This window comes from Xyrauchen texanus, chromosome 41 (genome assembly GCF_025860055.1).
Source record: "Xyrauchen texanus isolate HMW12.3.18 chromosome 41, RBS_HiC_50CHRs, whole genome shotgun sequence".
Taxonomy (NCBI): Eukaryota; Metazoa; Chordata; class Actinopteri; order Cypriniformes; family Catostomidae; genus Xyrauchen; species Xyrauchen texanus.
The window spans coordinates 21,130,924-21,158,731 of record NC_068316.1 but is presented as its reverse complement, the minus strand read 5'-3'; the positions used below and the strand labels follow the sequence as shown (position 1 = coordinate 21,158,731).

Sequence of the window (27,808 nt, the reverse complement as noted above, 5' to 3'; positions counted from 1 at the left end):
CAGAGAGATGTTGTCAGTTCTTGCGCAATAAATAACTGTCATTACGCAGAGTGCCATTGTGTTCGCAAACGTGTAGAACACTATTTGGCTTATGGTCTAAACAAATACACAATCATTTTTTAAAAGATACATTGCTATCAACACAAGGCGCTATAGTCTGATACTCTTCCTTCTACGTACATCTATAGAAATGAAAACGTGTCTGTCTTAAAAGCACTTAGAAGTTGATCTGTTAGCTTGCACTGATGAACCATCTTGTAGCTGGGTAGAACTTCACTAGAAAGCTGATTACATGAGAGCTGAATTTGAATAAATGGCAGTGGTTCTTTGTAAATTGGTGGGCTGGAGATGTTGTGGAGACATTTGAATCTTGGAGCACTCAAATAGAGTCTTCTCAATGTCTGTAAATCATAGATGTTTCATTCTCCTTGCCACGATTGATTCTCTTAAAATGGCTTCACACCGTTACTGCCTTGTGCTTATCAGAAGCAATTAACAGCAGCTATTGTCCACCACGGTGACCAAGTCCTCTGCATTTTCCCTCCACTTCTGCTTGTTTCCTTCTCTCGCTCTGGCTTAAGGTCCCCATAATGCAGCCCTGCCATGAAAATCAATACGGCTTCCACTGAAGATGCATCTTGTTAAAGGCAATTCAATTCCGTCTGCTCGCCTCCTGAAGTGTCATCTCCTGTTGCCAAGCTGTGATCTGTTAACATAGCCAAAAGTGTAGAACTGAAGCGTCTTTTCTTTCAGTTGCTTTCTCTGCAGTCAGGTCAGATTGATTGTGTGTGGCATGTTTGACACTTTTTATTCAAGGTTATCCACCAAGTGTGCTGCCGCATTCTGCACATTATTATTATTATCACACGTACCCTCAGAAAGTGTTTATTTTTGCACCAATAATGTCCAAAAGCCACTGTGTTTACTAAAATAAGTTACACAGAAATGCTAAATGACGAATTCTGTAGTCAGTGAAGTCTTTTCTCTCCAGCTCAGGGTTGCTGTGTTTAGATGAGTTAGATGTCAATATGTTTTACTCCCATGGGCCTTTGTTTTCTTCTGAATGTTTGATTGTTAAAGAGCATCGTTGTGTCCCATCATGTTCTAAATGTTTGACCGAATGTTGCCTTTTTATAAATGGATTGTTGAACCTGCTTGTGCTATGACTTTATTAAATATTGTGGCTGGATATGACATAAAGACCATAATAAAATTGAAACAGAATCTTGTGTACAAGATCTACACAAAGAAAGTCGTTATAATCAACATGAAATTATTGCAATATTGGCAAAGAATGGGTAACAAGAAGAATGGCCTAAATCAGAGTAAATGTATTTGTTGCCGCTCTGACTTTGACTCTGTTGTGTGAAATTTGTTTATGCGCTGTGTTCTACTGCCCTCTGGTGTTACTTGTTTTCCAGCCTGTTTTGGTGTCTGTGTTGGTCCGACATGTTCACAAGTGTTAGATGAAGAGCCAAATCAAGTCTTGAGTCTTTCTAAGCCAAATCTAAGTCATGTCTCAAGTTGTATTCTTTTGCCATGAGTCTTTTTTTAGTGTAAAATATACTTATTATCTATTCGTTCTCTTTTTATATGATGCAGGTTACTTTTAGAAACCTAGTTGCAGGGTTATTAATTTCATAGATATTCTTTAAAAAGTGAGCAAATGATGTACATTTTCACAGGAAAAAGCAACAGAGAAAAATCTTTTTTATTTTTTTTTTACTTAAAATGCTTATTAATGTTATATTAACTTCATCTGTCCTGCAGCTGTTTCTTTATGAGAGGAACTGGCTGAACCGTTGGAAGACCTCTGTTCTTCATAAAGGAGAAGGCAACATTACCAATGTAAAATGGAGAGCCAACCTCATCGCCTGGGCAAACAATGTGGTAAGAAAAATGTAATGAACTTAAATATACAAAGATTCTCCGAAACTCACATTTTAAAACTTCTTATTGTTAAGTAAAGTACAACGTTGTTAATAACTCATGTAAATTGTTTGATGTTTGTCAGGGGGTGAAAATCTATGACATCAGCAGTAAACAGCGCATCACTAACGTGTTACGGGACAATACCAGTCTGAGGCCGGATATGTACCCCTGTAGTCTGTGCTGGAAAGACAACACCACACTGATCATTGGCTGGGGCTCTTCTGTCAAGGTATATAATCAGAACTACTGCAAATGCAAATATGAATATTCAATATTCCAGAGGTATTCCATCAGTAACACCTTTATTGCAAAAAAAATGATTAGCCATTGTCAGCTAATTAAGCATAATCAGTGTAAGAATGTGCATGTAATTGTGCGGTTTGATAAAAACTTTATTGTAAATTGTGCCTTAAAATAAATAAATAAATAATATTTGTATTTAGACCCCCACCTAGCAAGCTAAATGCAACTGTGGCAAGGAACACAAAACTCCATAAGATGCTGTTAATGGAGATAAATAACCTTGGAGGAAACTAGACTCACTGTGGGAGTCAGTTCCCCTCTGACTAAACAACATGAATATAATGCCAATATTAGTTATTTATGTATAGTACAAGTCATGGTTTAAAATTAGTAAACTATGGAAGTATTAGGAGCCAATGTTTAAACAAATAGATTTTTTATTAACTTTAAAATTAATGACTAATGTCTTTGAAGTCCATCCTGATTTAGCCTTTGTTATTTGTCTGATGAAGGCTTTAGTTGGCAATTCATTTATTTTCTATTCACTCCATTTATTGTCTAGCTATTGCATTGTTATTCCTAATATGTAGGGCTGGAAAATGAAAGGCCTTAATTTCTGCGATTTAATGAAATGAGTGTCCTGGGCATAATAAACACGGGAGCGGATTTACTGTACGGAGAATGGAGACTTCACCCATAAGTGGTGAGACAGGTGTGGGAGCGGTATGGGCAAGCTGCCTTGTCTCTTCGCATCACCTGAGAAACACCTTCCCACTGTCACCTGAACCAGTGTCAAAAGCGAAACCGAAGACAGACCCAGCATTTGTGTGATACAGACTGAACATCAGCCAGAGAAAATAACAGTTTTTAGATTTTCAACTTGATCAAATTTAAAGGGTCTGTTCATCCAAAAATGAAAATTATCTCGTCATTTAATCACCCTCATGCCATCCCAGATGTGTATGACTTTCTTCCTTCTGCAAAACACACGATGATTTTTAGAAGAATATCTCAGCTCTGTAGGTCCATACAATGCAAGTAAATGGTGTCCAGAACTTTGAAGCTCAAAAAAGCACTTAAAGGCCACATAGAAGTAATTCATAAGACTCCGGTGCTTAAATCAATATCTTCAGAAACAATATGATAAGTATGGGTGAGAAACAGATCAATATTTAAGTCCTTTTTACAACAAATGTCCACTTTCACTTCCACATTCTTCTTTTGTTTTTACTGGGCAGGGAGGAGAATTTATAGTAAAATATTTATCTGTTTTTCACCCACACCTATCGTATCACTTTTTAAGACATGGATTTAACCACTGGAGTCTTATGGATTACTTTTATGTGGACTTTATTTGCTTTTTTGAGCTTCAAATTCTGGCCACCGTTCACTTCATTGTATGGACCTACAGAGCTGAGATATTCTTCTAAAAATCTTTGTGTGTGTTTTGCAGAAGGAAGAAAGTCATACACCGCTGGGATGGTATTAGTGGTTATTAAATGATGAGAGACATTTGGGGTGAATTATACCCTTAAATTCAGCATTCAGTTTGTTTTATATCAGTATGCATAGTGTCTAGTAATGCATTGGCAATGTACACTTAAGTTTATCTTTCCAATAAAACTTGAAATAAACTGAATCTGCCCATTTAATCCTATTAACTTTTAATTACAGCATGTCCACTGATTTTATTTTAAACATAGGCTGGTATCAAGATTTATAAAAAATCATGTAAGAAAATAAATAAATGATGACTGTAAATGATGAAGTTCTTTGAGACAAAGTTTAAAGTAAATATATTTATGATTATATTTAATGTTTGTTTAAATGTACCATGCACTATGATTAATTGTGATGAATCACTGAAAACTCTGTGATTAATTAGTTAAATTTTTTACTCAATTCACCGCCCTAGTAAGGTGTAGTGTTATTTGGTTAATATGTTTGTTTGTTTGTTCCCCAGATATGTGTTGTTAAAGAGCGTGACCCAACGGAGATGAGAGACCTACCCGGTCGCTACGTTGAGATCGGTACTGTCATTATCGCTAACGCAGTCATACACAGAATGAGAACATTAAGGTCGTGCCATAACATTGCTTGTTGTAGTTTACTATTTGAGTTTTTGCAGTTTCAGCATTTGAGACAGAGTTCTTCATCAGTGGACTGGCTCCTCTGGCAGATCAGCTGGTCACACTGTATTATGTCAAAGAGAACTCGGAACACTTGGTAATATCACTTATTCTCACTAGTGCTACTTCATAACTCATATTAGAGGTAGAATACAAATCATTCCAAAATATTCTTTAGATTTGAAGTGTTTTATTCTCTCATGTAAGTGTCTTATAAATCTGACAGCAAACGATTTCTTGTGGATCACTGTGAGAGTGTGATTCTTTTGTATATTAATAAAAGTGTTTATTGAATTGCATTTATGACAGGAGGAGGAGTTCCGAACACGGCCTCGTTTAGACATTATCCAGCCATTACCAGAGGGCTGTGAGGAGATCTCGTCAGATGCTCTCACTGTACGCAACTTCCAGGAGAACCAGTGCAGGGACTACGGGCTCGGTATGAATACAGAGTGAATGAATCTGTAGAAAGACATATTGATTGACAGAGAAATATATGTAGCCCTTTGATCAGTAAATTGAGAATATAATAACCCAGTGGCTTAACTCGGCTGTTAAAAACGAATCAAGATTTGTTGCAAAATTCCCTTTTTGATTTGGCATTTCAAAGCCATCTGATTGAAAGTCTGTCTGTGTTGTGATTGTAGAACACTCAGAAGGAGAATCTCTGTTCTACATCATCAGTCCTAAAGACATCGTAGTGGCTAAAGAAAGAGACCAAGATGACCACATCGACTGGCTCCTGGAGAAGAAGAAATATGAGGTACTTGTTCAATTGTATTTAATATATCCATCATAATTCTTTCATCTATTGAAGCATTTCAACAATGTAAAGATTGTAGCATTCCTTTAATAAGTTATAGTTCAATGAAACTATTTTTTTATTTGATTTCAGGAGGCACTGATGGCTGCAGAAATCAGCTTCAAAAATATTAAACGACATGACGTTCAGGTAAGACCAAATAGATCTTTAGTTATCGACTTGCTAAAGCTCAGATAAATGTTTAGATTTCACTCTATTAATTTGAACCTGGAATCATTGTGCTATACTCTCTTCTTGTCTGCTTTGTGAATAGAAAATTGGAATGGCTTACCTTAATCATTTAGTGGAGAGGGGAGATTATGATACAGCTGCCAGGTACAGTATTAGAATCAGAATTCACGTTTATTGGCCAAGTTACACTTACAATGAATTTGAATTGGTGTAGTGTTCAAAAAATGAGTTAATATTCTATAACGGATCAGTTATTCCTCATATACACATTATATACAAATATACACAGACTGAACATAAAATACAATACAAATATTCAATATTCAGTACCTCAAATTACACCCAAAAATGACATTTCTGTCATCTCATGTTGTTCCAAACCCATACGACTTCTTATGTGGAACATAAAGGGATTTATTTTACAGAATGTCACAATCACTGATTTCCATACTATAGCAGTTAATAGCTACTCTCTTTAAAGCTTAAAAAAGCCTTGTGCATCATATTCCAAGTCTTCTGAAGACAAACAATCACTTTGTATGATAAAGAGACTGGAATTGTATATAAACTCATAGCAATATGGGCCAATGTCATGAATTTTGATCTAATTCGCAGTCTCTCATTAACAGAAAGTGCCAAAAAGTGCTAGGAAAGAACATGGATCTCTGGGAGAATGAGGTGTACAGGTTCAAAACCATTGGACAGTTAAAGGTTAGTGTTTTAGATATAAACTAATGTTTCTTATTGCTTTGATGTGATCTGTGTCTTGTAAATTGTTTCATAAGAAATGACTCAACGCCTTCCTTTTCCCTCCCAGGCCATCAGTCAGTACCTGCCAAGAGGAGACCTGCGCCTGCGGCCAGCCATTTATGAGATGATCCTACATGACTTCCTCAAGACTGACTATGAGGTACATTCTTAAAAAAATAAAAATAAATTACACTTAGGGGTGTACTCACTTTTGTTTCCAGCGGTTTAGACATTAATGGCTGTGTGTTGAGATATTTTGAGGGGACAGCAAATTTACAAGCTGTACACTCACTACTTTACTTTGTAGCAAAGTGTCATTTCTTCAGTGTTGCCACATGAAAAGATATAATCAAATATTTACAAAAATGAGAGGGGTGTACTAACTTTTGTGAGATACTGTGTGTATATATATATATATATATATATATATATATATATATATATATATATATATACAGTATATATATTTTTTAAAGGGCATTATGATGATGACCTTTATATATAATGATTAATGGAGTATAGGTTAAAAAAGCAGAACTTGAAGGGGCCATTCATAGGTCTTGCCCTGGAGCAACACAGTTTCTAGATGTTGTGTCAAATTAACCCTTTTAGTTCAGATGGCGCTGGCGGGCCCGCAAGGAAAAAAAAATCGAAATATTAATAACTACAGTCTTGAACAACACAAAATATTAAAACCATAAGTAAAAGCTATTACTTAGAGGAGGTGATTATCTTTATCTGGCATCTTGCAATGAAATTATGTATTGTCATCTAATGCTAAATCAATCAGGTTTGGTTCAGATTGGTACAAATAGTCATCCATATTTGGGCAGAGAGACGTGATTGGTGACTGTTACAAATGGCTACCAGGAGATAGCGGCAAGTATATGACACAGACTCAATTATTACTCAGATGGCACAGAGTGAAACTCATTCTGTGAAATCTCATTACTAAAATCATGTCTCTGTACTATGCAAACCTTCAGTCATTGTTGGGTTTGCATGATTAATTGTTTCTTATGTACAATTATTATGTTTTATTTGTTTGGAGTGGCTTTATGACACTAGGATAAATTATGTTTGTAATGCTATAACTTTTGATTGCTGTGTCATATCAACACTAACATGTAAAAAGCAGTTTTTCGGAGCCACCATATTTACAGCCTAGCTCAAGAGCACGTTTGGTCTGAAAGGCCCCCAACACATCTTTTGCAGAAGACATTTCAATTTATTGTTGTTTCTTGTACAGGGCTTTGCCACGTTGATTCGTGAGTGGCCGGGTGAGCTCTATAATAACATGGCTGTAGTTCAGGCAGTGAATGAACAACTAAAGAAGGACCCCAACAATAGTATACTCCTCACAACACTGGCTGAGCTGTGAGTGCATGCTGCCCTTTTCAGCATTACACACCATTAATTTAGTTCTATGTATGCATTGGAAAAAATGGACCATATTGACTTTATTAATAAATGTCCCTGTGTTTCTACGATTTATCAGTTCTCACTGTTCTGAAGGGGATAAAAGTGTATTTCATTTTTCATTAATGTTATAAGTTTCTTCACCAGTGAAACAACTTTTCTTTTTTTGTTGATGTAAGCAAGGCTGCACAGGCAGACAAAATAAAAATAACCAATAATATAATAGACCACTTTTCAAAATCCAAGCAAATCTAGATTAAGTCCCGTCCCTCATTATTTCCCACTAAATAGTATGTTTCAATCGGAAATACATAACATTGTAGAACATGAATTCTGACGCATTAAGAATGAAATAGCATGTTGTCTTAGAGAATGAATTCAGTTCATGCTTGATAATGTAACCATTTTGATGCAACACTACACAAGTATGACTGCGTTTGTGTGTTCACAGGTACACTTATGACCAGCGTTATGACCGCGCTCTGGAAATCTACCTGAGATTGAGACACAAAGACGTTTACCAACTCATTCACAAACACAACCTCTTCTCCTCCATCAATGACAAGATCGTGCTGCTCATGGATTTTGACAAAGAGGTCCAAAATCTATTGTACAAAGATTTTATTTTACCGTGTTGAGAACTAAGACCTTTTGTTTTATCATTTAAAACAAGAAATGTATCAAGTGCATACTTTCAGAAAATTACAGATTATTTTGCTGATGATACATATTATGGATAGCAGTGAAGATGGCTGCGATTTATAGTCACAGAGATCTGTTTGAAGGATATGTCCACCTCTTTGTTCTCTTTCTTCTTTTTTATCAGAAAGCTGTTGATATGCTGCTGGATAATGAAGATAAAATATCGGTGAGTTCACAGCACTGGCCTCTGTCTGAGTAAACCCACTCAAACTCTCTATACATATAAGTTTCTGTCTTTCTCTCTTTTAGATGAACAAAATAGTGGAGGAATTGAAAGACAGACCTGAGCTGTTACATGTGGTGGGCAGATAATCTTTTCTGCACTAAATATAAGCTTTTTAAATCCATGCAAATGGATCATTATGATGCAGAAGTACTTTTGCAATTGTCACAAGGTTGAGTAATTAACTTCCTTTTGCCTGTTTCCCTTTCAGTATTTACACAAACTGTTTAAGCGAGACCACCATAAGGGGCAGAAGTACCACGAAAGGCAGATCAGTTTGTATGCAGAGTTTGACCGACCCAACCTGCTACCCTTCCTCAGAGAGAGCATGCACTGCCCGCTTGAAAAGGTCTGGACAAAACTGATGTCACATTGGATACATGCTCATTATTTCAAAAATGTTTTTAAACTATTTATTCAAGCTAAAATGTGTATTTTATTTTTTTTACAAATAATATAAGCTTCATATGGTTATACCAGATGATAAAGTGTCCAATTATCTGATATGTAAAAATAAATAAAAAAAAACACTGACTTTGACAGTCAATTAGGGTCTACAGAGGTCCTAAATTTGATGTTATTTCTTGTTTTATGGTTTTCTTGTCACCTGACAAAATTATTTGGTGGTGTTGTTTTGGCAGACATACACTGGCATATACACAACAAGTTTGGAATAATGTACAGATTTTGCTGTTTCAGAAAGTAATTGGTACTGCCATTCAACTGATCACAAAGTATAGTCAGGACATTTACTGATGTAAAAAACAGCACCATCACTATTTGAAAAAAAAAGTCATTTTTGATCAAATCTAGACAGGCCCCATTTCCAGCAGCCATCACTCCAACACCTTATCCTTGAGTAATCATGCTAAATTGCTAATTTGGTACTAGAAAATCACTTGCCATTATATCAAACACAGCTGAAAGCTATTTGATACGTTAAATGAAGCTTTACATTGTCTTTGTGTTTGTTTTTGAGTTGCCACAGTATGCAATAGACTGGCATGTCAAAAATGTCAAAAAATTAACTGCTTTCTCTAGAAACTCATCAGTCAATCATTGTTTTAAGCAATGAAGGCTACCCAATGCTTGAAATTACCAAAAAACTGAAGATTTCATACAATGTTGTACACTACAGTCTTCAAAGACAAAAGACAACTGGCTCTAACAAAGACAGAAAGAGATGTGGAAGGCCAGATGTACAACTAATCTAGAGGATAAATACATTAGAGTCTCTAGTTTGAGAAATAGACGCCTCACATGTCCTCAGCTGACAGCTTCATTGAATTCTACCCGCTCAACACCAGTTTCATCTACAAAATAAAAAGCCACTTTTGAAACAGAAAAACAAAAAGAAAAGGTTAGATTTGGAAAAGAAACACAGACATTGGACAACAGATAATTGGAAAAGAGTGTTATGGATCTTAACCCCATTGAACATTTGTGGGATCAGCTAGACTGTAAGGTGCATGAAAAGTGCCCGACAAGACAGACACATCTATGGCAAGTGCTACAGGAAGTGTGGGGTGAAATGTCACCTGAGTATCTGGACAAACTGACAGCTAGAATAACAAGAACTGCAAAGCTGTCATTGCTACACTTGGAGGATTTGTTGAAGGGAACACTTTGAAGTAGTTTAAGAAGTTCTCAAAATTGTACACATTATTAATGTCCTGAATATAACTTGTGATCAGTTGAATGTCACGTTGGTGAATAAAAGTACCAATTTCTATATTATTCCAAACTTTTGGCCGCCAGTGTACATGTATGTAAATATTAATAAAACTGCTACATTACAAAAGTAATTAGTAATAATAAAAAAAGATTATGCCAAAATAGTGAAGTTTTTTTAGTTAACACTTTACAATAAGTTTCCATTAGTTAACATGAACTAACATGTTAGTTCATGTTAACAATTCTTTTACAGCATTTATTAATAATGGTTAATGTTAATTTCAACATATACAACTATTTATTTAAAACATTTATGTTAACAATAGTTAATGCACTATGAGCTAACATGAATTAACAATGAACAATTGTATATTTAGTAAATAGCATTACCAAATATGAATAAATGCTATAACTAATATATTGTTAATTGTTAGTTTATGATACTTAATGCATTAACTAATGTTAACGAATGGAAGCTTGGAGTTATTTATTTATTTTAAGAATTTTACATTTTAGGATAGTTATACCACCTTGACAATTTAACCAAGCCCCACAATAATAATAATAATAATAATACAGAAATTAATTTAATAAAACAACATCATAGAAAAGGTCATGTTTGCAATGTATGAAACTGATTTTCTATATATTTGTAATTTCCTTTTTATATGAAATGGTCCGGACTAAAAATTAGAGTTGCGCCATTGACCCTAATACATGTTTTAAAGAATTCAATCAATTTAAAAAACAGCTTTGGACTGTTGCTATGTCTTGTCTCTTTCAGGCTCTGGAGATCTGTCAGCAGAGGCACTTTGTAGAAGAGACAGTTTTTCTGCTCAGTAGGTTCTGAACACTGTCATCTGTTGGGTTGCAGAACATCCATCTGTGCATTTCTGCCATGAATTATTCTTAAAAATTCAACATAATTGACAGTTGACTCTTCTCACAAATCTCTCTTTGTGAAAGCATCAGACATCATGTCTAAAATTTCAGTTAGTTTAAATGGAGAATTTCAGTGCACTGGCTGTAGTGCTTTCTGAGCGGTGCTGCTTTTACACTCAGGTCGCATGGGAAACTGCAGACAGGCCCTACAGATGATCATGGAGGAGCTAGCGGATGTGGACAAGGCCATCGAGTTTGCCAAAGAGCAGGATGACAGAGAACTCTGGGAGGATCTCATTTCATACTCTATTGACAAACCACGTAAGAAAACCAGTGTTTAGGAGTAACTACATTAAATTACACTACTAAGATATATTATATCATCTGATAATAACATTATTCCTCTAAACAAGCCAGATAAAAGCCTTTTATGTACCTTTTAGGTGATGTTTTGCTCTTCCTCTCTAGCGTTTATCACAGGCCTCTTGAATAACATTGGGACCCATGTGGACCCCATTCTACTCATTCACCGGATTAAAGAAGGGATGGAGATTCCTAACCTCAGAGACTCACTGGTCAAGATCCTGCAAGACTACAATCTACAAGTGTGTGACCTGCGGCTCACTGACAGTTGAACATCTTAAACTATTTAAAAAAAAATTGTAATTCTTGTCTATTTATAATAAATGTAGTTTCATATTTTTGTCTCTGTAGATATTACTGAGAGAGGGCTGTAAGAAGATCCTGGTGGCAGACTCACTATCTCTACTGCAGAGGATGCACAGGACACAAAATAGAGGAGTGCGGGTGGATGGTAAATTTTTTTTATATATTTATTTTCTCACTCCAGATTTCCTGGATAAATTCTTACTGCATGTAACGTCAGGTCAGCTATTTTGTTAACTGAAAATCCTAGAAATAATGCTGTCGGTCTCCTTTTTATAGAGGAAAACATCTGTGAATCTTGTCACACTCCCATTTTACCTTCAGGTATGTGTTAATTTCTGAAACAACCTATTTCTGTTTCAATTCTATTGATTGTTGCATTAGCCCCTACCACTAATTGTTCAACCAAAATGGGTTTTTAAGTGGTCAGTGCCAGTTTATATAATGATGGTACATAGATAAAGTGTATAATGTAATGTAATGTAACAAAACGGTGCAGTGTTTACTTCAAAATATTTGAAAACATATTGCACTCTGAAATTCAGACTATGGTTAATCAACAAACAATATATTAGTTACCACTTCCTTTATGTTACCACTTCCACCCACTCTTTATGCTCTTAGGTTGGGAAATGTATGTATTTCTATAGACCATTTTAAGACTGTAAATAAAAACAAAGGAATTAGAATGGTCCAGATGTATTTCAGGGTACTTTTGACAAAGTCTACTTTTCAAGGTAAGCCAGTCCACTTGGCGACCGTTTTTGAAACGTGCTTGGATAGTTTGGGTAGCTATTTTTCTGTGTAAACATGTGCCCTGAAAGTGAAGCTCCCATCTGCTTGAATGGGGAAAGACAGAAATCTCCAAAACTGTTGGTCAAGATTACTATAAAAGAACATATTTCAAATAAGCGGTATAATCTGACAACACTGTGATTGGCTATTTTACCTGTAAGGCCATTGACTGCCGTTGGGCTTTCCAGTTTCTCCCAATGAATTAAATAGAAGTGATCTGTCGCTGCTAAATAGTCTGTTTTGAGAAGTAGTGATGGGTCGTTCATGAATGATTTAGTTCATTAGTTCAACGAGTAGTCTCAGAGAGTGATTCTTTCATTTTGTGTTGACCACGCATCTGCATTGCACATCCTCCGTTCGTTTGTTACATGAAAACCGCGTAGGCGCTGCACAGGAAACAGAAATGATAAGTTACCTTTCAACTCTTTTGGTCCGTGACATTCATTCTTTTGAAACATGACTGCCATATACACTATGCACATACGGTTGTCACAGGACAAAAGAACGAATGACTCGTCCTTCATTAATTTGTCCTTGGCTGCATTATAATTTTTTCCTTATTGGGACAAAGTTTGTGTAAGTAGATGTGTTGGAGGGGGTTTTGGCTATTGAAAATGTAAAATTGTAATTTAATTCTGCTCAAATGAATGAAATGACATGAATAAAGATTCAGTCATTTTGCTGAACAAGACTCAAAAGATTCAAGTCAGTAAAATGATCAGATCTTCCCATCACTATTGACAAGCAGGAAATAACGTCACTTGACATCAACAACAAGCAGTCCTTGAAATGGTCTATAATAGGCTCGTTTGAGATGCCAAACGTCTCGCCTTGAAAGGAGACGAGAGTAGACGGGTGCAGTCAGAGGAGGAGTGAAATACATGCTGTCAAGTCTGACGATTCTCACTTCTCGTTGTAGATCAGACCCCTTCGAGATAAAAGGCAGATATCGTGTGATTCACATACATGTGCTGTTGTTGATAAAGTGGATATAATTTAAATTCTGTTGCTTTAAAATTAAAATGAATATGATGAAAAAGTCATTTAGTGGACCTGTTATTTTATTTCACCAAAATGTGTCTTTCCATCCATTTTTAACTTACTAAAGACACGTTATGAGATATTTCAGAAATTTAGACTTTTTTGGCATACGTCACCATAACATTACAGCAAGTCAGACAGATTTCTTAACCGGCATGCACTTGCCGCTGATCACCGGTGAACGGTTCTGCACAGAACTTGCTCATCTCAAAAGAGCCTAATGTCAAGTAAATAATTTACCACAAAGGCCAAAACATACTTCACGCAAGTACGCAAATGCAGACGTGAGTGCTTGGCCAACGCATGGTCCTGTTGTACATTACGTGCTCTCTTACGTTGCTCTGCCATTTACACACCTCAGACCACAAGATTTTTTTATTTTTTAGGTGTGACCATGAAACCGGTGCTGCGCCTGAAATAGTAAAATGCTGCCTTCGGAGGCTGTATACCAGGGGTGGGCAATTATTTTGGTACAGGGGCCACATCGGGCTTGAAGTAATATACATAAGGGGCCACATTGTAGCTACTCGTTTTGAGATAGAAAGTTCTGCATTGATTTGGTCCCGTTTACACACTAAAAGGGTCATGATGCAGGTCTTGTCAATGGTTTGGTTTTTCATTCAGCACACAGTTGAATAAAACAGGTTTCATGACTATGATAAATTATTACTGCAAGTGTTAGTTTAACATATAGGTGTGAGGGACTTTTTAAACAACACAAATAAAAAATACATATTCACCTGTTGCTTGATTTTTGCTCGTGATTCAGTGATGCCGAGATCTTTGTTTATATTTTATTTAAGTTCATCACTGAGAAGGTTTGCTTGCAAATTTAGTAGCACCAAACTGAACAAGCAGCCTCAAGAATAGACACGGTCACGGAGTGTCACTAAGTTTGTTAAAAGGGGAAAGCGAGAGCTAGAAAGAGCATACTGGCATGCATGGTTGCCAGATTGCACAAAATAAGTATAATATTAGGCAGAATATTCCAAATTTTCCCAAGTATAAATCTCTAATTGGGGGGATTTGCATCTCTTATCTGGAACCCGGGGCATGTTAAATGCTTGTGGAGGCGCGTTATGTCCCAAAGAAAGACAACTGAAAAATCCTTTTAGGATAAATGAGCCACGAGCCAGATTAAAACATGTGGAGGGCCAGAACCGGCCCACGGGCCGTAAATTGCCCATGTGTGCTGTATACGGAGGCAGGACGAAAATAAGGTGCTTTTCAAACTGTTCAGAGACCAGTTTCCTTAAAGTTCCATTAATTCAAAACAGCTGTCAAATAATCCATTTACTGATTAGGAAGCAAGTCAGCTGCCTATGTTTTCAGATGCAGCCCGGATTTGGTAGATGAGTCGGTAGTTAAGGAATGGGGAGAGACAAAGAGAAAAAAACAAGTTTGTTTGATTGGACTAGGGACAACTAGTTGTATATATTTAAAAATAATAATAATAATAATAATAATAATAATAATAATAATAATAATGCTACCTGAGTCTGCCATGACAGTTGTTGATTGCAGCAATGCTGAGAATACAGCGCATACTTGCATTGTGTTGGGAATTGAGCGCTAACACATTTCACAACCAAACGACACATGAAATCAAGCTTGCGTGGCAAGGTGTCTGCATTCACGTACTTGCGTAGAGTATGTTTGGGCCTTAATGTATAATGCTTGCTTATGGTTTGTGGTCTTGTTCAAGATACAATAGTATCTTTTATGTTCAAACTTGACTGACAAGCAGTTTTCTTGTTTCAGACACAGCCCAGGTATTCAGTGTGGTGGTGTTTCACTGCAGACACATGCTTCACAAGGATTGTCTGCCGTCCCCAGGAACCGTAAGTCTCCTTAAAGCGATAGAAATTCATCATTTACTCACCCTCATGCCATCCCAGATGTGTTTGACTTACTTCTGCTGAAAACAAACAAAGATTTTCAGAAGAATTTCTCAGCTCTCTAGGTCCATAAAATGCAAGAATGTTGGCCAAAACTTTGAAGGTCCAAAAGGCATTTAAAGGCAGCATAAAAGTGACCATATTAAGATATTGTTAAATCCATGTCTTCAGAAGTGTTATGATAGGTGTGGTGAGAAACAGATCAATATTTTAAGTTATTTTGGACTTAAATATTGATACTTTTATGTTACTTAAAATGTTGATAAAGTGTGATATCAGATTGCTTTATGCTCACTCTATCTGACAGGTCCCAGGACTACAGTATTGTAACATCTGCAGCGCAAAGCGGAGAGGGCCAGGCAGTGGCATACTTGAGATGAAGCAATAATATTTGCTCCTCATTCTGTTTACATTTATACACGCAACTACCACTTTCTCATTAGAGGCTATTAAAAAATGAAATAATATGCATATTGATTACATTGTATTTATTAATGCAAGCTTCTGTTGCTCTTCACACTAAATGGTTTGAAAGAAATTGCCAACGCATGAGACATTTTTGAAAAATAATGCAACCAAATTCCACCAATTTCTGATGGCTTTTTCTTGGGTATGAATATGATAAATTGTTTAAAAATGCCTTTCCCTACAGCTACTAATTAAATGTGAAAAAGCTGGGGTTTTGATTACTCTGTGTTTTCCATTAATTACCTAGACTGTGACAGCCTGGATTTTTGAAGGGGCAAGAGAAAGATAATTTTACTGACCGGACAAACAGACTGATTTTGTCAATAAACAAAAAAAATTAAATAAATAAATAACCATATAGATTTGTGATAGCCTAGGCCTGTGTTACTTATTAAAAAGTGATCTAGTAACAGTTTGATGGACAGGCGGTGTATGTGTGCTGAACATGCGCGTTACGAAAAATGCTCACGCTCATGAGCACCTGAACGGTCAAATACATTTCAAAATTCCACCGAAATACCTGTTTTTGTGAGATATTCATGTAAATGCAGGGAGAGATGCCAAAAGTGAACATAAACAGTGTAGAGAAAAGTGGATTTATTCTAAAATGTAAGTATAGATGTAAGCCGTTAGTCCTGCTGCCGTCTAATGTGTTATTGTAATAATCAAACAAACAACAAAAAAACACTCACTGCCCTCGAATGGGTAACTTTAGTAGCTTTAAGGGATTCATGTATTATAATCATACAGTGAAGACCAGTAGTTGTTTTATGTTGCATTTCATTCTGAATGTTAACTTGAATACTTGATAGTCTACTGCTGAATTTTCTTCATTTGTATTTTTTCTATTCATTGCTGTTTTTTATTGTTATTTTATTTCTGACTGTTCTTGAATAATTACTAAGAATTTGAAACCATTCTTCCATAATTAATATATTAGTGTAATTCTTTGTTGTGGTTTTGAAGCTGGTAATGAGAATTATAAAATTTCACTACCGACTATTGACATTTTGGTATTGTGATAATGTATAGCCTTTATTGTACATGGTAGATCTTGCTGCAATAACATGATGAAAAATTAGATCTCATTCCATAGAAGTGTGAACATCCCTGCTGTTAATGGTGATGGAGGCTTTTCTTTATTTGACTACCATACATAACATAAAATAATTATCATATGACAATGGCCTCCTCTAGCCAGTCCAGAGAATTGAGTTGATTGCATAGGTGCACTATTAGGTTGGGCATCGGTCATGTCAAAGTTTATGCAGTATATGTTTCTAAAATTATGTTACTTGAACATGTAACTTAAATGTCCTTTTTTCTCTCCAGACAAGTAACTTTTACTCTGACAAGCTGATGACCAATTTAATTGCCCTGAGGACAAACACAGGACAATGCTTAATGTTGAGCCCTGGCTCAAATGTTTGCTTTAGTCGATTTTGTGTTTGGACCGATTGTGAACTGTGTTAAACCCTGTCTTGTTTACCATGCTTTGTGGGATTGACTTTTTTCATCACAATTTATGACTCAATTACTTCTTGGGCACCAAATTGTTTTGTTTATATGAGCACAAAGTTCTTCATAGATCTAGCCTCTTAATTTTGCTCTCAAAGTGCACCAGACTGAAGCATTTAACTTTAATATGTACAACATTTTCTAACTGGGGACCCCTAGAGGTTCTGAGGTCCACCCACCATAGTCTCACAAAATCCTATGAGAAACACTGTTAATTGTCTTTTTTATATATATAAAGTACTGTGCAAAAGTCTTGGGCACATAAGATGTTTCACAAAAATATTTGTCTAAAGATGGTTATATCTTCAATCATATATCGTCATTTATATGCTTTAGTGTGTCAATAGTAAATATAAATTTTAGACTCCCAAACATTCCCTTTGCAAAAAGAAAATATTAGAATAGATGAACAGGGAGTCCTGCAATAGATGTCTTAACCCCCATACAGCCCCCCACTGAACATCGTGTCAGTCTGAGATTAAATATAGACACAGAAGCAATTGAGAAGAACTGTGACAAATTCTCCAAGAAGTTTGGAACATCCTATCTGCCAAAAACCAAGAAAAACTGTGTCCAGGTGTACCTAGAATTATTGCTGTTTTGGAAGCAACAGTTCACATCGAATATTGATTTAGCTTTTTTTTTTCTTTTTCTGTATACTTGTATGATATTAAGTGATAAATGAAAACTATATCATTATTTTTGACATCCTCACTATGTAACATTTTTCTCAAGTGCCTAAGACTTTTGAAAAGTACTGTACTGTGTGTGTGTATATATATATATAAAACTTTAAAGCACCACATTTTCACACAGACTCACAATATAATTTGTTTTATGATCAGATGAAAAATTACAAATGTATACCAGCTATAACAGGATAATAATCAACCGATAATAAAATGGGACAATTTTGTATATATAGTATAGCTTTGCCGCATCTTAAAAACAGTCTCAGAATAATGTTATTATTAGAAATCTGCCGAGTTCTATTTTGCACTCTAAAACACATTTAATATACCAACCTATGCATGAATTACACTAGCTAAACTTTAAAGGAACAATATCCCAGCAATAACTGTGAATAGCACTATAGCGTCCTCTACAGGCCACAGCAAGAAAAACAATCGCAAAAATACACATCAAATCAGAAACCATGATATGAGATTAGAAAGGTTAAGCTTTAATAATGGGTTGCCAATCATAATAGATTCAAATAAAATGAGGAGAGCATTAAAGGGACATTGTCAAGGAACATTATTTGCAATATTTCAACAAACTACATTTTAGAACTACATTCTCGCAGAGGGATGCGGAGGTGGTTTTTAACTCCTCAAAGTGGTAAGATTCAAAAAGCAGGCATTTGCCTACAACACGACCAGGAAGTGTCTTCCAGAGCAATTTTTGTTTAACTCATTCTCTTAAATATATATAGCTATCGCTTCCATCACTTTTATATTTTTTTTCAACAGTAAGGCCACATTAAAAAGTACATTTGAATACTTTAAGCCTCTCATGCCTTGTTGACAGATCTTGCAAAAACGCCCGCAGAAAGGGGAGAAACATTTTCAAGTTTATGGTGAAACATTAAGTGCTCCTCTTCGGCCGGACTGATGTTCGTCCCTGTGGCCAATCAGAAGCCAGGACCTGGTCGACATGGTAACCACAGATATAAAACTGAGGTAGTCTCCCCTCTCTAGTGCCCAAACTGAAAATTCCCAGCTTTCTCTCATCACAATGTAAAAGAAAAAAAGAAAAACCTTGGTAACTACTGAAACTGATATAACAAAAGAAAAAACCTCTCAACAGCAGTTTTGTTTTTGTTTTTCAATCCTCACCCAATGTCTTGAACTAAATCCTCAAAGTGGCTTTTCTCATTTTCTCAGAGTTGTCTGATGTCCAATGGCTCTGCCAGTCAACCAACCCCATGAGGAAATCCACCGTAATAAACATTTGGTGCCTTGTTCGTTAGATGCAGTGTCATATAAAGCAGAATTGTAAATATCAGTCAGTTCCTGTTGCTGCAGCATGTTTGAATGCATTTGATAAGGGAGGGCCTTTTTCAGCAAAGTCCGTGTATGTATGAGTAGATTTCAAAGACTATATGCGGGCATCTGTCAAAATCTGTTCATTTGTGGGCTGTTGCTTCGACGGGGATCTATTGTTGGCATTTTTGTATGTAATAATATTGTGTGCGAGTGTGTTAATGGGCACAGGCGACTCCAGCTCGGTCAGGACTGCATCAGACATCTGCAGGTCATCTTCCCCCAGCGAGTCTTACTCTACCATTGGCGGTAGGCTTGGGGGAAAGGGGGCAGATGGCTTTTATTTGTCCCCCAGGATGGCATACTGGTTATCTAACTGTAACTGCTGCATGGCGGCTTGGCCTTCACCCTCTCTGACCCGGCTCTTCTGCTTGACCACCTCGAAGGTCTTCTCCATCTCTCTGTCCCTAGAACAAGACAAGTTTCTTTCATTCCCTTCATTAGTGTTACAAGTTCAGCTTTGATCAGAATGGAATATTAGTGTATATTACACAATGTCCAGTATATACTAAAAACGTACAAAAATAAATAAAAATAGTATCGCAAACACTATAAATGTCATATTTAAAAGAAATAGTATGTGAAACTCCATACTGCGCAATATACACTATATACTATTGCTTTTATAGTATGTGAAACCCTTCTTACTTAGCAGTATACACTACAAACTGCAGACTAATTAAAAAAAAAAAAAAAAATAGTATGAAACCCTTAGCAATGTGCAGTATACACCATAAACATACTATTTTTAAATAATACGTGAAACACTTCATACTGTTCAGAACACACCATAAACAGTATATTATTTAAATAGTATATGAAACCCTTCATACTGTTCAGTACACACTACAAACGGCATACCATTTTAAAATATTATGTGAAACCCTTCATACTGTGCCGTATACACTACAAAAAGCATACTATTTAAATAGTATGTGAAACCCTTTATACTGTGCAGTATACAAAATCAATGGTATAATATTTAAACAGTATGAAACCATTAGTACCAGTGCAGTTAGGGCTGAGTATAGTAAAAAAAAAAATGCAATATCAATACCGATCTCTTGACTTCGATACCGGTTCCTAAACGATAATCTTTTTGATTCCAATTTTCTGAAATCCATTTTTCAAGATTACAAACATTATTTTTTCAACTTTTTTTAGACTCAAAGACTCATCTCCTGAGCCTTCTGGTGTCCTCATGCCAGGTTCGGCAGGGGCAGAGGCTATAACATTAATGTGAAGAGGAAAAAAAAAACAAAAAAAACAAGAAAGTTAAACTGTTAATTCAGCCGACCCCAAGTATAAGTACGGTTTAACAAGATAACTAGTTTAATGTATGTTAAACTTGATCAGTTACTGTCAACATTAAAGCATTTTAACACCGATTTAGCTAGCCATCTATAGCCATACATCCAAACAATATATAACTTTACATGGGTCACAGTTTATAGGACTATGTCACCGTGCACATAAACGTTAATTTAACAAGTACACAAGCATGTACCACTACAAGTTAGCCGATTTTGTTTGTTGGATTGTTTGCTAAATGTTAACCTTACCTGTCGGAGTCCTAGTCATAGCGCAGCTGCATTCATCAGTAGATTTGGAGGACTCGTGTTAGACATGTTGAAGGAAGCTGAGAGGATGACTGCACCGGCTCGGTCTTCTTGCAGTCAAGAAACTTTCTGCTCTTAAGTTTATTCCGTGCACTGTCATGTGCATCGTCAGATTTGTTGTGTTGCCGGTCTTGGCAGCAATGACCTTGTCAGAAATATTACATCGCATGCTGTTGGCATCAAGTCTGGTGAAATGTAGCCAAACTTTTTATCTTTTGGGACACATACACACTGCAGCCTCACGTGTGAGCCACGTCTCTGTACGTAACCGGCATAAACTAGTGTTTTTCCTTGATGCCTAAACACAGCCAATCACAGGCACTTTCAGATTTGGGCACATCTAGCATGCTACATGCTTATCAATGATGTTAACGAGATGAACCCCCTCGGTATCGAAATTTGTTACCGAACGATAAGACGTTTTTTGATAGTCGAGAGTTTAGAGGCAATTCGGTCGGTGCCTAAAATGTATTGAACTCGATACCCAGCCCTAGTGCAGTATACACAACAAACAGCATTCTATTTTAAAATAGGTGAAACCCTTCATACTGTGCAGTATACACTACCTTAAACCTTTAAAACTGTTTTTCTTACTTAAAAATGAGCACTATGCATAAACAACATCATCTAGATTCATAAATTAAAAAAAAACAAAACAAAAAAAAAAACACCTTTGCACTCATACAGTCCAAGTGATACAATCACATAAAGACAGAATTTTCTTTTTGGGTGAACTATTCCTTTAACAATCTCATGCATCCACAGTGCTAACCAATGCTTTGAGTTGTACTGGCAAGATTTAGGTAAGAGAAGCAGTTTTATTTGCCATTTATAGAAGGCAAAAAGCACAGAAAAATCAAATAGCAATATCTAAGTAGCATTTGTATTGCAAAGTATGCAATAATAAATGTTTTACACAACACTATTACTATACAACACTGGTTTAGCGATGCACAACGTACAGGCTATTAAAAGAGTGATGTCTTACTTGCGAGTCTCCACGTGTCTGGCAGTAGAGAGAAGAGAGGGGAACTGGGTGTCGTTAAAGATCTCAGGAGGCCCTTGAGCTGGACCTTTCTTAGTAGTTGTTAACCGGGCCCCTGGGGGACGATATACGCCAGGTGCCTTAGGCTCAGGAACCTCAACTTCAACTTCTGCAAGCAGGAAATTACATTTGTTTAGACAGATTACAGACATAAACAATGCATATAAATACATCTTGGTGTGAAATGGCTATTTATGCAAATATTGCCCACTTACCAGGAGCAGCTGAAGCAGGGGCGCCTGATTTGTTCCAGGGTCCAGAAACTTTATCACCACTGACAAGGATGATTTCCCCATCCTCGCCCACCTCCTCCTTCTCATACTCTTCCTCCTCTTTCTCATCACTGTCAAGTGAAATTGTTCAACATGAATGCACCTTTTTTTTGTCAAAACTGACTCCAACAATTCTTTGTTTACATGAATGCTGAGATGTTTGTGCATGTATTCTGAAAAACAAGGTCAAAGTGTGGTAGAAAATCTGCGTTCCAAAATGAAAATAAACAAAATCAACTAGGGCAAACATGAAAGCCCCAATGCCATAAGTAAACAATTTACCATGGTTACATGGATGACATGGACAAGAATTTTCTGAAAATGGTATTTCCTTGTGAACAGCATAATATTTAAAGTGCCCCCCAAAAAAAGTCTCTGAACACTTTTGGACACTCAAGTAACACTTATTGTACAAATTCTGTACAATTTACTTCACCTACAGGTTTTATATTCTGAAACCTAAGAAATAAATGTCACCTGGTTTTACATTCATACATTTTTTAAGACTGACTTAAATGTCCAAATAGTCTTTGGGGCCACTGTAAGAATCAGGATATGCTCAGTAGATAACATCCATTATATGTGTCAACTGTTTGTGTTCCTTACCTCATCTGTAGAGCCTGGAGTCGGAGTCCACTGTAGTCCACCTCCTTCTGCTCAAAGTCTTTCCATTCCTCATCCTCCTGGAGAGACAGAGATACAGTTAGAATAAAAGAGAGATAACGCTAGTGAAACTACTTTATTAAACACTGTGTGGTCATAGTTAAAACATACATACATATATATATATATATATATATTATTTGTATAATTCTAATATCTTTTTATGGCCTCATATTACTTCAGAATACATGGAATATGTGTACTATACAAAAGGTGATTAAAAAAGGTCGGACATTTTTTTATGGAAATGTAAATCTTAAATGATGCACTCCGTAATTATTTCCTCGTAAAAAAGTTGAACACCTAAAGACATGAATTGTAATTTTGCGATACACGTAAAAAATTATGACCACTCACATTAAATTGAAGACTCTGGTCATATCAGTAACCTTATAAAAATCTGTTTTATTCTACATGGAGAGGGTCCACACATGAGGGCTGCCATGTTCGCATGAATAGCTGAATACTACTCGCTTAATCTCAGTAACCGCTCAGTAATTTGACACTTTCACTCATTGATTAAATTATTCATGGTTGACAGTGAATACTACATTTCTACAATGATATCTGAAACTGAAAACTATTGAATTTAAATGATGCTGCATTCAAGCCACTAGGTGTCTGTGTAAGTCCAAGATGACAAAGACAAAAGTTACAGAGTGCACCTTTGAACACTGTGTTGTGTTATGCAAGCATTACAACTATGGCAGCTGTGAAGGCTATTCTTTGCGTTCTTTTCGAAGAATTTTCAGAGCCTGATGAAATCTATTTAAATACGTGTTTAATACTACAAAATATGCTCAATGTTACAGTCACTACCCTTGCCATTCAGAATCGCAGAGAACATCCCATTCGAGTAAAGGGATATGTAAAAACTGTGGTTACTAATTATGGTGATCCAACATTTGCCTCACTTTTCAGGATGACAAGGCAAACATTACTTATTTTGCCATTGTACGCACTGCCTTTTTAATACGGCAGGGTTTATATACACATTGCTGCTGATTGGATGACACCTCTGACACACCCACCAAACGAGAGAAAACGTAACTCAAAGCCTGTTGCACACCGTTTCGAGAAAACATGTCGTTCAACTTGGAAACCGTAGCAAAATGGTGCACACCGTTTTGAGATTGAACATGCCCTCTGACGTCATTGTAAACTGGGCAGAAGTACAACCTGTTAATCACCTTTACTTACTAAGATCCTACACAATTTTACTTAAAACAAAACGGTCTCTACATGTGCCTACTCAGTATAATCGTGTGTCTGGAAAAGAGAAATGGCCATATGGTGGTGTTGAAGGACACAGTTACATGAGCAGTTATAAAACCACTGCACATTGACAGAAGATTGATTCCACATGGAATGAATGTCAATATGACCTCACAACACCCAACATGTATCATTGACCAAAAGCTATTCACTTCTATTTAAGGGGCAACATTACAACTACCAGATCTGTTTTTCCAACATCAATGTAACCTGGGATTGACTTTTATTCAAAATATTTAACTGTTCTGTTTTTGTATATGGAGTTATTACAACTGACTTTGAAACTTTTAACCAGAAATGTCTTTAATGTATAGCCTTAATTTGATTGTTTTAACCCTGTCCCAAATGCAGACTTTCAACATACTCTAAAATCAATAAACTCTAAAAACCCATTATAAAATTACTATGGTTAAAACTATCATAATGTAAACAAAAAATAAAATAAAATTGATATTTATTGTGGGGAAATTATTTCTATCAAGACCCACAGTTGCAGCATCATTTCCATCACACCAAACTATTTTGCCAAAAAGTTAGTATACTTGTTAACCAAGTCATCAAAAATGCCAGTGTAGAGCATACTTGACATGAAATATGAATAATTGAGGTAAATATCACTTGAGAAGAGAATATTTTTAATGGACTTTATTTTCAATGAAGCTGTAATTTTGCCAAATTTGTAAAATGTGTAAAATATTAAAGTTAATATTGTAATTGCATTTTCTATACATATTATGCTAGCTATGAATTTAGACAAAAACAGACAAAGCTGTCCATTTCAATTCAAAAACATTGAAAATGTCCTTTCCATCACAGAACTTTATTTAACAATAAAGAATTTGAAATGTGGTGTGAATTGCAGTGAAAAACATATCCCCTGCAATGCATGTGCATACACTGTTAGACAAACTAAAAATAGAAATTTTAAAATTGTTAACACATTTTTAATGAGACTTCACTTTCTGAAAGTCCACAATACTAAAATTACCTAAAAGCACCCTAACTTTATCATTAGTGATCACTATAAAAGTGATAGTTCACCCAAAAATAAAAATTATCTTATCAATTACGCCCAGATGTGTATGACTTTCTTCTGCTGAACACAAAGACTTTTTGAAGAATATATCAGCTCTGCAGGTCCATACAATGCCAGTGAATGGTGACCAACATTTTGAAGCCCAAAAAGCACATAAAGTCAGCATAAAAGTAATCCATCAAACAGTCAGTGGTTTAATCAGAGTCTTCTGAAGAGAACCAGTTGGTTTTGGGTAAGAAAAGAACATAATTTAATTCCTTTTTCACTATAATGCTTGGCATTGCAGTCTCTAGGCGCAATCAAGCTTGATTACACTTCCTAGCACTCTGCACATGTGACAAGCACCAGGAAGTGTAATCAAGCTTGAAATCAAGATTTATAGTGAAAAAGGACGTATATTTTGGTCTAGTCTCAACGAAAAATTATTTGACTGCTGCAGGAGACATGGATTAAACCAGTGGAGTCTAAATTATTACTTTTATGCCTTTTAATGTGGTTTTCGGTGCTTCAACGTTTTGGCCAAAATTCACTTGCATTGTATTGGCCTACAGAGCTGAGATATTCTTCTAAAAATCCCCGTTGTGTTCTGCAGAAGAAAGTCAAACACATCTGGGAGGGCGGACTATTCATAAACCATGTGGACAAGATCTTACAGTAGCAGCTGTGATGGACACGGACAGATAAAAACTAGCGTGCAATATCTCTCTTCATATACAAAATTATTAAATACACTAACCTAATGTTAGTGACTGGAAATCAGATTATTTGGCTGTGTCACATAACTCAGTCAGCTACCAATCTAGACAACATTTCGAGGCACCCCCAACGATCGTTTAGAATAATCGAACGGCATTTAAAACGTTCGAAAGGATTTTTGAACGAACGCGTCTTCGATTTTAGATCATGCTGTCTAGGTTGGCAGCTCCCTAGATTCTGACACATAGATTTGATCTCTTGTCGGATATGGAGGACTGCGTCCCATGCTGCGTTTACCTTCTCCGTCTGTGCATCCTGATTCTCACTCTTTGTCGACTTCTCCTTCTCCCTTTTCGTCTTTTTCACGACCATCGGGGCTCCTCCGGTCGCCGGTTCCTTTCCTTTGCCCTTCTCCTTCTTTTTCTTCTTGTCTCTCTTGGCGAAGAAGTCATCCAGACTCTTCTCCACGCCGGCCGGAGCCACATCCGCCATCTTATCCACAAATAGCTAAAGTAAACACTAAATAAGCTCCGAAATGTTCAGAACGACGTCTGAAACGACAGCAATTGGTTCCTCGTGTTTGTGGTTAGGCTATAGTCCGTATGTTTCATGTGTGTGCGCAGGTTAAAATTCTGCTGGGAGCAGCATGACACATTAGCCAGCTGAAAGTGTGACACACACACACACACACACTCGCCCAAAGAACCGGAAACTGTTGCGCAGTACGCGTACTCGCTCAAGTGAACCGGATGGGAAAGCAGCTTTGTGATTGACAGCGGTACTGTTCAATCGCTGAGCGATAATGTGTGCCTTCCACCAATCAAATTGCAGTGTTATGATTTGTCAGCGCTGATTTTGTGATTGTGAATATATATACCGATTAGCCACAACATTAAAACCACATACATAATATTGTGTAAGTCCCCCTCCTGCCACCAAAAAAGCTCCTACCCGCATCTCAGAATAGCATTCTGAGATAATATTCTCCTCAACACAATTGTACAGAGCAGTTATCAGAGCTACCATAGACTTTGTCAGTTCAAACCAGTCTGGCCTTTCTCTATTGACCTCTGTCATCAACAAGGCATTTTTGTCCACAGAACTGCTTCTCACTTAATGTTTTTGGCATCATTAGGAGTAAATTCTACAGACTATGAAAATCCTAGGAGATCAGCAGTTACAGAAATACTCAAACCAGCCCATCTGGCATCAACAATCATGCCACAGTCGAAATCACTGAGATAATTTTTCTCCATTATGATGGTTGATGTGAACATTAACTGAAGCTTCTGACCCGTATCATCATGATTTCATGCACTGCACTGTTGACACAATTGGCTGATTAGATCATTGCATGGATAATTGTTGGTGCCAGATGGGCTGGTTTGAGTATTTCTGAAACTGCTGATCTCCTGGGATTTTAAGACACAACAGTCTCTATACACAAAATGTTGCCAAAAACAAAAAAACATCCAGTGAGACAGAAATGCCTTGTTGATGAGAGAGGTTGACATAGAATGACCAGACTGGTTCAAACTTACAAAGTCTATGGTAACTCAGATAACCGTTCTGTACAATTGTGGTGAGAAGAATATCATCTCAGAAAGCTATTCTGAGATGTGGGTTGGAGTTGTTTTGGCAGCATGAGGGGGACCTACACAATATTAGGCAGGTGATTTTAATGTTGTGACTGATCAGTGTATATATATGTGTGTGTGTGTGTCTGTGTGTGTGTGTGTGTGTGTGTGTGTGTGTGTGTGTGTGTGTGTGTGTGTGTGTGTGTGTGTGTGTGTGTGTATATATATAGTAATTTCAGTGTATTT

General features: G+C 36.5%; 2 protein-coding genes across 3 annotated transcripts in view; one reads left to right on the top strand and one right to left on the bottom strand.

Moving 5' to 3' along the window:
* The window catches only part of LOC127634282 (vacuolar protein sorting-associated protein 41 homolog), a 30,905-nt gene extending 12,900 nt beyond the window's left edge, over nt 1-18,005 (top strand). For both annotated transcript variants that reach the window (XM_052113767.1, XM_052113765.1), the window contains 22 exons: nt 1,771-1,890; nt 2,015-2,161; nt 4,139-4,205; nt 4,304-4,401; nt 4,614-4,743; nt 4,952-5,067; nt 5,200-5,256; nt 5,381-5,442; nt 5,928-6,009; nt 6,116-6,208; nt 7,298-7,425; nt 7,919-8,063; nt 8,294-8,335; nt 8,419-8,469; nt 8,604-8,741; nt 10,851-10,905; nt 11,129-11,269; nt 11,417-11,553; nt 11,663-11,762; nt 11,894-11,938; nt 15,212-15,291; nt 15,656-18,005. In XM_052113767.1, the coding sequence (XP_051969727.1) occupies nt 1,771-1,890; nt 2,015-2,161; nt 4,139-4,205; nt 4,304-4,401; nt 4,614-4,743; nt 4,952-5,067; nt 5,200-5,256; nt 5,381-5,442; nt 5,928-6,009; nt 6,116-6,208; nt 7,298-7,425; nt 7,919-8,063; nt 8,294-8,335; nt 8,419-8,469; nt 8,604-8,741; nt 10,851-10,905; nt 11,129-11,269; nt 11,417-11,553; nt 11,663-11,762; nt 11,894-11,938; nt 15,212-15,291; nt 15,656-15,736 (2,115 nt within the window). In that variant the 3' untranslated portion in view covers nt 15,737-18,005. The remainder of the gene's footprint in view (nt 1-1,770; nt 1,891-2,014; nt 2,162-4,138; nt 4,206-4,303; nt 4,402-4,613; nt 4,744-4,951; nt 5,068-5,199; nt 5,257-5,380; nt 5,443-5,927; nt 6,010-6,115; nt 6,209-7,297; nt 7,426-7,918; nt 8,064-8,293; nt 8,336-8,418; nt 8,470-8,603; nt 8,742-10,850; nt 10,906-11,128; nt 11,270-11,416; nt 11,554-11,662; nt 11,763-11,893; nt 11,939-15,211; nt 15,292-15,655) is intronic.
* A 264-nt stretch (nt 18,006-18,269) lies between these two features.
* On the bottom strand, nt 18,270-26,695 carry LOC127634283 (protein CDV3 homolog). Its single transcript, XM_052113768.1, has 5 exons — nt 26,283-26,695; nt 22,922-22,998; nt 22,259-22,386; nt 21,987-22,152; nt 18,270-19,786 (listed from the first exon to the last, which is right to left on the bottom strand). The coding sequence occupies exons 1-5, from the start codon at nt 26,475-26,477 to the stop codon at nt 19,660-19,662; spliced, it is 693 nt and encodes a 230-aa protein (XP_051969728.1). The 5' UTR covers nt 26,478-26,695; the 3' UTR covers nt 18,270-19,659.
* Between the last annotated feature and the right edge of the window lie 1,113 nt (nt 26,696-27,808).